The sequence below is a fragment of the Hemibagrus wyckioides genome, linkage group LG01, assembly GCF_019097595.1.
Source record: "Hemibagrus wyckioides isolate EC202008001 linkage group LG01, SWU_Hwy_1.0, whole genome shotgun sequence".
Lineage (NCBI taxonomy): Eukaryota > Metazoa > Chordata > Actinopteri > Siluriformes > Bagridae > Hemibagrus > Hemibagrus wyckioides.
In genome coordinates, this window is record NC_080710.1 from 29277858 (window position 1) to 29290347 (window position 12490).

Genomic DNA, 12490 nt, shown 5'->3' on the forward strand with positions numbered 1-12490 from the left:
CGCTGTCACGTGACCGGCTCTGGGTCCTGCCTCTCGCGCACGCCCACTCCTCTTCTGTCCGGTTTTTATGCAGTATTTTTTTTATTCTTATTCTTATTTATTTTTACAGCACATTTTTACTCACACACGTCTGTCGAATGCAGCTGTCAAGTAATGGAGACGTATGACTACCAATTAGCATCGTGTGGGTGGAGGGGAGGGGGGAGATTGTGTTTTGGGAATAATTGACACCATACAATTCCACAAAACTCTATTTAAATATACACTATACTGCCAAAAGTTTTGGAACACCTTTCCAAATCATTGAATTCAGGTGTTATTTTTCAGGGGTTGTTCTCGGCCCCTTAGTTCCAGTGAAAGGAACTCTTAATGCTTCAGCTTCATACCAAGACATTTTGGACAATTTCATGCTCCCAACTTTGTGGGAACAGTTTGGGGATGACCCCTTCCTGTTCCAACATGACTGCACACCAGTGACCAAAACAAGGTCCATAAAGACATGGATGAGTGAGTTTGGTGTGGAGGAACTTGACTGACCTGCACAGAGTCCTGACCTCAACCCCATAGAACACCTTTGGAATGAATTAGAGCAGAGACTGTGAGTCAGACCTTCTCGTCCAACATCAGTGCCTGACCTCACAAATGTGCTTCTAGAGGAATGGTCAAAAATTCCCATAAACACACTCCTAAACCTTGTGGAAAGCCTTTCCAGAAGAGTTGAAGCTGTTATATCTGTAAAGGGCAGGACAACTCCATATTACATTCATGTGCATGTAATGTCCTGCAACATAGTGTATCATGTAGATTGTACACTTTGAATAACAGCAACAATGATAATGAGCAGTTATTTGGTTCTAATAATGAATCTATTTATTATGATCATAATACAATTAATTTGGTTGATTCTAAATTTTAATGTTTTATTTTATGCATTGATAATGGTACAAATTATAAGTACCATTTATTAACAACAGCAAGAACAATAATAATAATGTTTTATTTTACTTTCCTTTTTTCATTTTAATTGTTATTATTTTATTATTATTATTGTTCTTTAATTATATGTATATATTAAGTATATATAAGTATATATTTTATTGCAATTATATATGAATAATAATGATAATAATATTTATTATTATTATAAACATAAACAAGTATTTTGTATTTATTTTTTACTTTACTTTTTACTTTACTTTTGTGAAGTTAATTGTATATTTTTAATTGTAATTGAATATTGTATATGTATAGTGTATATATATATTATTGCAGTTATTTCATAAAAATAATGATAATAATATTTATAATAACATTTTTTATTATTACTACTATTATTATTATTATTATTATTATTATTATTATCAACATAAAATATATTTTTATTATAAAATGTATTTACTACAATAACTTCACTTTTATGGATTTAATTGTGTATTTTTTAATTAAAATATTATTGTATTTATATACTATAATTTTATTGCAATTATTAAATAATAATAATAATAATAATAATTATTATTATTATTATTATTGGTAGTTGTAGTAATACTTAATTGTATGTAAAGTGACAAAATATTTTTTATCATAATAAATTATATATCATAACATAAATTACTGTAAATAAAACAAATGATAACTATATGCAGGAATTTTCACTTTTATCACCGATCTTCTTCTGTTTAAACACATTCAAATTACAAAATAAACATAGAGGCTTTTTTATTGGTCAGTGGTTGTAATTTTATTGGTTATTGTCCCTTCAGCTCTAAATACAGATATTTTTTATGCGTCTTTTTCTCAGGACTCTTGGTTCTATTTGAGAGAGGTTCCCGAAGCGCGCGGAGTTTTGGCTCCACCTTGTGGTCAGCTTGCTGTATTACAATCCGATTGTTCCGCGTGAAGCCACTGACCCCATTCTAGAGCATTATATAACCGAGTGTTTGTGTAATTCTGTGTCACAGTGTGCTGCTCCAAAACACTTCCTGCTGGCTGACAGCTGTCTTAGCAGGCATCTTTACCGGACAACCAAACAAACAGCATTTCTATTTATTAACACACACTCTTATACAGAAAAGTGTGTGTGTGTGGAGTGTGTACGATGCCACGGTCACGTAGCCTGCAGCAGACCCACAGAGGGGTTTGAACAATCCTCCTCTTTCTATTTCTCTTACTACACACACACACACACACACACACAGCCCAAAGACAGACATTCATCCAGCATCTCTGCTATTTCCTGACTACTTTTCTCTCAAATCTTTGCTTCCTTCAGAAACAGTGTGTGTGTGTGTGTGCAGATTAATATGACTGAAGATCTGATGTTAAATGTGTAAATATCACTGATTTTGTTCTCTACTTCGTCATTGAGAGAAAGAAAGAAACAGTGCTGAACTGCACACATCTGTACACATCTACGTTTCTTTCATAATAGCCACACGATTCTGCCACCCATTTGCATTCGTATATCACATTATGAATTCTATATACACCGATCAGGCATAACATTATGACCACCTGCCTAATATTGTCTTGGTCTTTAGTTGGCCATAACGTTTCCCAGCAGAACATTGCCCAAAGCAGGACACTGCCTCCACCAGCTTGCCTTCTTCCCATAGTGCATCGTGGTGCCATGGAAGTGATGAACACGCACCCGGCCATCCACGTAATGTAAAAGAAAACGTGATTCATCAGACCAGGCCACCTTCTTTCATTGCTCTGTGGTCCAGCTCTGATGCCCATGTGCCAGTTGTTGGCACTTTCAGCGGTGCACAGGGGTCAGCCATGGGCACCCTGACTGGTCTGTGGCTATGCAGCCCCATACTCAAGAAACTGTGATGCACTGTGTATTCTGACACCTTTCTATCAGAACCAGCATTAACTTCTTCAGCAATTTGAGCAACAGTAGCTCATCTGTTGGATCACGTCGCTCCCCATCTGCATCAATGAGCCTTGACCCTCCATGACCCTGTCACTGGTTCACCACTTTTGATAGATACTGACCACTGCAGACCGGGAACACCCCACAAGAGCTGTTTTGGAGATGCTCTGATCCAGTGGTCTAGCCATCACAATCTGGCCCTTCGTCAAACTCGCTCAAATCCTTACACTTGTCCATTTTTCCTGCTTCTAACACATCAACCTGTTCAACAATGTTCACTTGCTGCCTAATATATCCCACCCGCTAACAGGTGCCATGATGAGGAGATCATCAGTCTTATTCACTTCACCAGTCATAATGTTATGCCTGATCGGTGTATATTTTTCTTTCTTCTACCCGAACAGGTCAATTCTATTTATTATTATAATTCTATTCTATTCTTTTCATTGTGCTTTTGACTTTTACTTTTATTGCCTTTGTTTTAATTCAGCTTTGATTCTGTACATGTTTATGACTCGGACAGTCAAGAAAGCTGTGTATCTGAGCACAGAAAAGGAATTTATTTTAATATAAACAAGCAAAACAAACTGATGTCTGATTTCTAATGAAAAGAAATAATAATAATAAAAGGGAAATTGTATTGTATCACAAGAAATGCTTCTCATACACTTCTCAACAGTTTGATCATGTTTGATCATTCCGTGAAGTAGAAAAGGAAAAATCCAAGTCAAATATTTAATAAACTTAAGTATTAAGTATTTCATAAAACCTAAATGAATGCAATGCTATGCTTTTGATTTTAAAAATCATTTTTTATTAAGTTTTTTGCAATTCTTCTCAGGCATGCACTTTTTCCCCCCTCTCTCACTACAGGTTTTTCTGCACGTGAGCAGCGATGTACTTGACGGCCAGCATGGTCTCCTCACACGTGGGCTTGATCTGAGACTCGGGCAGCAGGAAGCCGTAATGTCCGGTGTCCCGGAGCTCGAACGTGAACGAGTATTTCACACCCAGATCATAGGCCCAATCATCAGAACCGCCAGCAGCCGGGTCTATAGAGAAGAGAGAAACACACACACACACACAATAAAGTGAGTCACGGAATCATACTGAATCATGATTGTGTATTAATAATAAAAGCCAAAAATTAAAGTATCTCATGCAAGGCATGCTGGGAAATGGATTTGTTTATGCACTGATGAGCATTTTAAACATGAATAATATATTCTATACTAATATTCTAATATAGAACCCTATTTGCCACTACACTAGCATTCAATTATGGAAGATTTTCAATCAGTGTAAATAAATGAATGATGTTCAGGCTGTGAGTCTGATATAAAACGAGTCTGTTTAGCTTTCAGTGTGTTTTAGATGTGTGTTTTTCCCTCTGTTGGAGAACCTTACACAGCATTTTACTTACATTTTCAAATTTTTTGCTGCTTTTTAGATGAACAAGCACTTGAAGTGTCTCAGAGAGCAGAAATGGGTTTAATATCAACATTTTCTATGAATACATTGCTCCTAGTAGGCTAGAGAAAATAGAAATAATTATGAAACATTATGAAGTCCTGAGTGTCTACTTTTATATGAGCTTCATATTAACCTCCACTGTGGAGTGAGACATGACGAAGACATTCCGTGCTGAAAATGGACACAACAAATTATAATGATGAATGATTATTAATTAATATTATAGAGATTAGAGAGCAGGGCTGCTGGAGAGTTGAGGGATACCAGACCACCAGGGGGCGCTATGATTTTTTTTTCAAAAGGATGTGAAAACACATAATTTAATAATTGCCAATATGTGCTTCATAATATCATTTAAAATGAAGAAAAAAACAACTCAGGGAATTTTAGGGTTCCTGATCATGATGTATCTGATTCATGATCATCTGTAGCTAATATAATCTCTATTAGATGTATAATCTGTGGCTTCTTTTAACATATTTGACTCAAGCAAACATGCTTTCTGTATACTCTCAGATACAAAACAGAAAAAATAAATAACTAAAAGACTCGGGTAATGACCCTGGATGCCCCGAAATATGCAGACCAGAAGAAATCTGACTCATGATTAAGTACTTCTGGTATATTATAGAGCAGAGCTTCCCAAACTTCAGAGGGGTAAGGCCCCCCAAATACATAGCAAAAGCTCCACGACCCCCCCTCCCAACCTCTTTGTTTAAAAAATACAGTATATTGATTAATAGTATAAAGATATATTTATACATATATTTGTATATTAGATATATTTAATACAGCAGATTGTCTCTTTGCACAAAATTATCAACACTTATTAACCAGTTTATAAGAATTTCATGTGAATTATGAGAACTACCATAAAATGTAATATTTTTATATCCTGGTGAAAATAAGATGATGTAAATATTCTTTACAAATATATTTAAATCCTTAACACTACATACTGTCTGCATACTATTCACAATTATATTGAATCAAAGTGTGTAACAGAAGCCTTTTATATTCTATTCTAAAATATTTTAATTATTTTAATATTTTGATTTAGCCTAGCTACGGCCCCCCTGCAATACCGCTACGGCCCACCAGGGGGCCGCGGCCCACGGTTTGGGAAGCACTGTTATAGAGGAATGGAAGACGTGTGTGTGTGTGTGTGTGTGTGTGTGTGTGTGGTATACATACAGATGGTGGTTGCTCCAGGGCCACTGGTGTAGCGAGTACCATACAGACTGCGCAGAGCCTCTGATGCAGACTCTGCCACAGACATCTAACAGAGAGAGAGTGAGAGACAGCGTGAGAGAGAGAGAGTGAGAGAGAGAGAAAGAGGCAGAGAGAGAGAGAGAGAGAGAGAGAGAGAGAGGCAGAGAGAGAGAGAGAGAGAGAGAGAGGCAGAGAGAGAGTGAGAGAGAGAGAGAGAGGCAGAGAGAGAGCGAGAGAGAGAGAGAGGCAGAGAGAGAGAGAGAGAGAGAGAGACAGAGAGAAAGGCAGAGGGAGAGAGAGAGAGAGAGAGAACACAGGTGAGTTTATCAGCTCTAAATATAGCAAGAATTAAAGTTTAAGGTTGGTTGTTCCATTTATTGTATGTGTGTGTTTGTGTGTGTGTGTGTGTACCAGCTCAGCATGGTCTTTGGCCTGGTCGTATTTGTAGGAGTAGGGGAACAGGAGGAGTTGAGAGTATGAGTGGATGGTGAGGTAAGCCTTGATGATGGATTTGTTCTTGCGGATGAAGTTCGCCACGTTCTGCACCTCGATCTCCGACTCCATAGAAGATCCACAGTAAGTGTCACTGCAGGGGTTACTGGAGGCTCCCAGTGCTGTGTGTGTGTATATTTATAAATATATTACTTCCTTATTCTTAGAGTTGCTATATACAAAAGTATAAATAAATGAGTAAAAACAACAAGAGAAAGTGGACAAATAAAAATAAATAAACAAACAAAACAAAACAAAAATATATAAAATGAATAAAAATATAAATTAATGCAATATGAATACAACTAATAATAATCTGGAATTTATTATACAACAGTATATAAAATTAGATATATTGTACAGTATACAATAATAATAATAATAACAATAATAAAAAAATAAAATAAATAATAATAATAATAATAATAATCATATTTTTCAATTATAGTTATTAGTAAAAACAATTTCATAAATATCTATTTAATAAATTTAATAAATATATTTGTATGTAATTACCTAATTATATATAAAGGCTCAATAAATCCCCAAGTTAATAAAATAAAAGCAGAAATGAAGTATAGATGATGAAGAAGGATGTAGAATAGTTTTACTCACTGCACCAGCCAGCGTTGAAGTTCCTGTTGGGATCAGCACCGATGCAGCTGGAGCCACTCTTACGAGAACGGGTCTTCCTCCACATCCTGTCCTGCAGAACCACATCACAACACCACCTTTCATTAACCTCATATTCAAAATAAATCATGGTTAACAAAAAGAAATCAAAATAAACAAGTTTGCATAAAGGTTTTGTTGAAATTAGAAAGCTGGCATGACAAATAATCTTAATTAATAATAATAATTAATAAATAATCATACTACTACTTACTTCATCAATACTGTTTACTTCAACAAATAACAAAAGCACAGTCTGAATTTAATTCACTAATCTGAAGCTGATTTTAGATTTAAGTCTAATCATGAAAATAGGTCTTATTCTATCAATAAAAAAATAATAATATAAAAAAGTACAGAAATTAAACCAGAGGCTTATCTGAAGATTTCAAGCAAACAAATAAATAGTATAATATAATATAATATAATATAATATAATATAATATAATATAATATAATATAATATAATATAATATAATATAATATAATATAATATAATATAATATAATATAATATAATAAATAAAGGGGCCAGAGACAGAGATCATAAAAATATATAAAGGTTAAAATATTAATGAATCAATTAATATGTTCATTAAGAATCATATGCTTTATTTATAAATAAATAAATAAATCATTCTAATGCATTCCGTGGGTGACTGAAAGGTAACTAACTGATGCACTGTGGTTAGTAGTAATGGTCTTGCTTATGGTCAGACTTTTGAACCTGATGATCAGAGACACAAATAGGAGTAAAAACATACACTCTTCCAGGTGTGCTCATAACCGTCCACGTTAAACACAGGCAGCACGAAGACATCCATCTGATCCAGCAGGCTGGTCATCTGAGAGTCACTTCCGTAGGTGGACACGGCCTAACCACGAGGAAGGATACAGCATCACAGATTACTTCTAACCATGTGACATAATGAGGAACTAAAACTAAAATTCATACACATTCATACAAGATTATGATTCTGCATGACATTCGTGCTACAACCCGGTCAAGGTATAGAATGAAATGAGAGTTATTTTAATGTGAAAGGAGGTGAAAGAAACCATAAAGTGTTTGTTATCTGAAGACTAACTGTTTTTAAACCCACAAATAATCCTAAATGCTATTAATGTATAGATTCTTTATGATTTAATCCAGGGTGAAGCTGAAGGATGAGGGTGGCAAGGTTATTATAAATTATTATAATCATCCTAGACTAGCCTAGCCTAGATTCACTAACAAAAGTGAATTCATTATCAATTATTCATTATCATTATTCATTCATTTCATTTTTCATTTCATTCATTCATTTCATTCATTAGACAGCTTCAGAGTAGGCCAGAAGCATTATTTACTAGTTTAGTAAGAGTATAGTGGTGAAGGTTGTGGGTTAGACTACTTTTTAAAAAAATATTTATACAAAAGAATTCACATTTGGCAAATTGTTATAGTATAAACAGAATGAAGCTGTTCAGAATGGTCACATGGTCACAGTATGACACATCTCACCACTCCATGGTTGATTATTTTCAATCACAGCACCAGTTTTTTATTTCTTACTAAACACCCCTTTGATAGTGTAAGTATTTGGTGCTGAAAGTCCGTGAGTGAGTTTGGCGTCACCTCCTGGACGAACCACTGACAGAAAGCGGGGCTGATCCACTCGCGGGCGTGGATTCCACAGTCGATGAAGATGGCAGGTTTGGTGGAGCCGGTGTTCTTTCCGATCTGTGAACAAAAGTGAATTCATTATCAAACATTCCTCCAAATTTAAAACAGAGCAGTCATTAAGCTTCAGGTCATTGATAATGACGCATATATGGCTGCATTGACCGTTTTAAGAACTTAAATTGCGTTTAGCATATTTCTATTTCAATAAAATAGTGAACTGAAGGTGAACTGAAATATGAGCAAAAATATGAGCACTCTTTTATAAGAGTGACCAAGAAGGCAGCAAAAGGTGACACAATGTTAAAAAAGAGAGACCAAACTCAACAGATGGGGGGAAAAAAAGAGTGGAAATAGAAAAATGAAGTGAAAAGAACTAGAAAAAATACGTAATAATATAATCAAGTGTCGCTAAAGCAACTTCTAATATTGATATATATTTAGAGTTATTTATAAGAGCTATAAATTCAACTGTTTCTTTAAGTTGTTCCATGTTGTTGGGACAAAATCCGGGAATAAAAGCTGAAATACTGTAAAACTCTCGTCTCATATCCATGTTTTCATCTCAAACCCAAATGTCTTTGCTGTGTAGCAGGAAAAAAAATACAAAACAAATGATATGGCCTTGCTGTTCCAATAGTTTTGGAGGATTCTGTACAGTATGTCACGTGTGTCTAAGGAGTGCTGTAGTTCCAATAGTTTTGGAGGATTCTGTACAGTATGTCACGTGTGTCTAGGTCATGCTGTAGTTCCAATAGTTTTGGAGGATTCTGTACAGTATGTCACGTGTCTAAGGAGTGCGGTAGTTCCAATAGTTTTGGAGGATTCTGTACAGTATGTCACGTGTCTAAGGAGTGCGGTAGTTCCAATAGTTTTGGAGGATTCTGTACAGTATGTCACATGTGTCTAGGGCATGCTGTTGTATCACAGTTCAGAATGTTTACATCTATAACCACTAAAAAGTTTAAGATCCTGACATCACCCACCTTGATCAGGTGCATGCTGCGGCCCTCGTACGTTTTCCCGAGCGTGGAGCGGCTGATCAGAGCGGGGTTGCCTGAGGTGATAGAGCTGACCCAGGCCTCGATCTGTCCATCACATCACACCAGTATACCATTAGAATACATATTACACAAACTGACCGAGAAATATCAGCTAGGTGTGTGGGGAAGAAAATACACACATCTGTCCACCTGTTGTACTTCATGTAGTTGTGGGCTTTGGTCTGCTGGTGGTTGTCAAACTGCTGTCTCATAGCCGTTTGCATGTCCTCAATCAGCACTCTGTATCCCACACACACATTTATAAGCATAGACTATCAATATTAAACATTAGCCAGAATCTAACACTGATGAATATCCTTGGTTCTAAATTAAAATTAAATTTTTTCCCTCATTCTTGCTCAGATCCATTCTGCTCTTTTTAACAGACTCACCGGTAGTCCATGCCGCTCTGTTGCAGCATGACAGAAACCATGTCAGCGTGAGAAGCAGGGATGTGGATATCGACTTCGGTGAAAACCGTGACCATGTCAGCGCTGTCCGGGCTCCAGAAGTCCACCTGCAGAGGACGCAACACACACCCACCCCACGGTGTGGTAACTCTCTCACTCATGTCTCTAGCTAATCACTTTAACCATGTGAACGCAAGTATGTACCCTGCTTAGACACGATATCTTTAATAAAGGCAACCAAAGTGGATTCTGATGATTTACAAAGGTTCATGATGTGTTACCATGGAAACCAGTGGTGGAAATTCTACGATCCCACAACCCATGATCATGATGTACATTACTGCACACTGAAATTCTTTCTTCACATATCCTATCCTTGGAGGTTGGGGTCAGAGCACAGGGTCAGCCATGATGGAGCACCCCTGGAGCACGGGGGGTTTGGGGCCTTGCTCAAGGGCCCAGTGGTGGCAGCTTGGCTGTGCTGCGGCTTGAAGCCTGATCTTCCGATCAACTACCCACCACACTTAAATGTCATGTCAATATATATGACAGACAACAACATTATGGCCAAGGTGATCAAAGCCGTAGTGTATATATATATATATATATATATATATATATGATCACTGGACATAATGGTGTTGCAACTAAGATAAAACAATCTTGAAGTAAAGACTACTACCTTTCAGCTTCTAATCAGTAATATCTATAACTCTGCTTTAAAATATGGTGCATATATTGTAGTACAGTATTAATGACATTCAGGGTTTTTTTTTTATAAGCCCTTAAACTACACTATACTACACAGCTATAATATTATTAAACACCAATACAACTTGAACCTACACAATCACTTCCTGCTTGAGAATTTGCATATCAAGGTCTTAACAAAACATCAATTAGAACATGAATATCAATTATCACATTAATATTAATGGTATTATTTACACAAGAGATCCTTAATTGATTGAGATGTACCGGTATGAGTGTCAATGAAATCTAATTCATAGTGAATAAAATGTTTATAAATGTTTAATCTGGACAGTGAACAAGACCCCATTACCTCTGATATATAATTTCTGAAATTAGCTTTTAGCCAAAGATCTAAGTCTGACATTACGGTTATTTAATTCATGTTTAATCATCTGTGTAATGAGTTAATATTAAAGTATTTATTGCTTTATGGTTAGAGACTCGTACAGCAATAATTACTCATTTTTAAGTAACAGATGTTTATGAAGCAGTGTAACACAGTGTGATGAATAAAGACTAATACATTGTGAATTAAACCTTTAAAATGGTGTAATTGAGCATTATTATGTACATATGCAAATAATCCACTAATATAAGCTCCTTAATATACAGTGTTATTAATTCATATTTCTCAATAATGATTAAATAGAATAATATAATTTCATTGGTCCTAGATCCGAACCTTGGCTCTGATTCTTCTTCATAAAAAAAAGGTTATTCGTGACAAATAAACATACCTTCGCATTGCTGGCCAGATCCTTGATGAATGATACATGTGTATCGCTCACAGGCCACAGACGGAAAACTTTATCCCTGTAAAAAATAAAAAAATAAAAATAAAAAAATAAACAAAAAACAAACAAAAAAAGAAAATTGTTAATGTTAAGTTTTTTACTGCTCTTGCTTTAAATCAATACCAAGTAAAAAATCGGTCAAAAAATTAAAAAATTAAAACTAAAAAAATTACCCAATGTAGCGAGTGGGCTCACAGAGAGCCACGGCTACCAATCCCAAAAGTAGAAGAGCCTTCATCATCACGCCTGGTCAACTGTCATTCCTGTCTCATCGCCTGCTTTTATAATCCCGGATCATCAGGAGAGATCCAACCCCTGACCACCTTTTGACCAACGTATCAGGTCATACAGTTTAAACAAGAATCTTTACTTAATGATTAACATGTGAAGGAGTATATTTATGGATGCTCTAAAAAGAGATGTGTGTGGGGGGGGGGTTAAAGCCAAGGACACGTGTTTGATAGTGAGAGTTTTTAGCTATCAGTTTAAAAAGGATTGAAAAGGTAAATAAAATGTTCAAAAGTTCAAAAGAATCAGAGAAACAGGACAAGAAGGTTCACAAAACATCAATGTTATTTTATTTATTTGGTCTAATATAAAAAGTGAACATTTTAGTACATATTTCTCACCGAGGTATTCATCACTTCTTTCAAGCGAATGATAACATACTTTTTTAAGGAAGAAACTTGCAGAGACAACACCAATAAGAGGTTCATAATGATCAGGAAATACAACATTTTCTATAGATACATGTCTAAATGTGTGGGAGATTAGAAAAAACAAACAGACTTTGACTTCTCAGACTGTTGGAACGTGGAAATTTTCCATGATTGACAAAACATCTATCTATAACATCCAAACAAAAGATGTCTAAAATCTTTCAGGATACTGTATAGAACGCTGCCAAAACGGAATGATCGTAAATACGAGTTTCTCACTAGGAACTTGCATATGACTGACCCCTCAAGTCGTAATTACGACTCTGAGATCATTTTGATTCCCGACTTTCCGAGATGGGCGGAGTCTGAAACTTTCAACAACTTGTTTCCCACAAACTTTGTGTTTTGCTCATTGCTCATTTTTACACCATGAAAAATAGCC

At 35.6% G+C, this 12490-nt stretch overlaps 1 protein-coding gene across 1 annotated transcript; it reads right to left on the reverse strand.

The window, feature by feature from the left end:
* Window positions 1–3669: 3669 nt before the first annotated feature.
* cpb1 (carboxypeptidase B1 (tissue)) lies at window positions 3670–11712 on the reverse strand. The gene is made up of 11 exons (XM_058390448.1): window positions 11563–11712; window positions 11333–11408; window positions 9825–9949; window positions 9573–9672; window positions 9376–9477; window positions 8345–8449; window positions 7491–7601; window positions 6671–6761; window positions 5975–6177; window positions 5546–5630; window positions 3670–3930 (listed from the first exon to the last, which is right to left on the reverse strand). The coding sequence occupies exons 1-11, from the start codon at window positions 11628–11630 to the stop codon at window positions 3746–3748; spliced, it is 1251 nt and encodes a 416-aa protein (XP_058246431.1). The 5' UTR covers window positions 11631–11712; the 3' UTR covers window positions 3670–3745.
* Window positions 11713–12490: the final 778 nt, after the last annotated feature.

Coding starts and splice junctions, on each gene's coding strand:
- cpb1 (XM_058390448.1), bottom strand. CDS start 11,630: ATGATGAAGGCTCTTCTACTTTTGGGATTGGTAGCCGTGGCTCTCTGT. Junction 8,450..9,375: donor GCAGCATGCACCTGATCAAG/GTGGGTGATGTC, acceptor TTTTGTTCACAG/ATCGGAAAGAACACCGGCTC. Junction 5,631..5,974: donor CCAAAGACCATGCTGAGCTG/GTACACACACAC, acceptor TCTCTCTGTTAG/ATGTCTGTGGCAGAGTCTGC.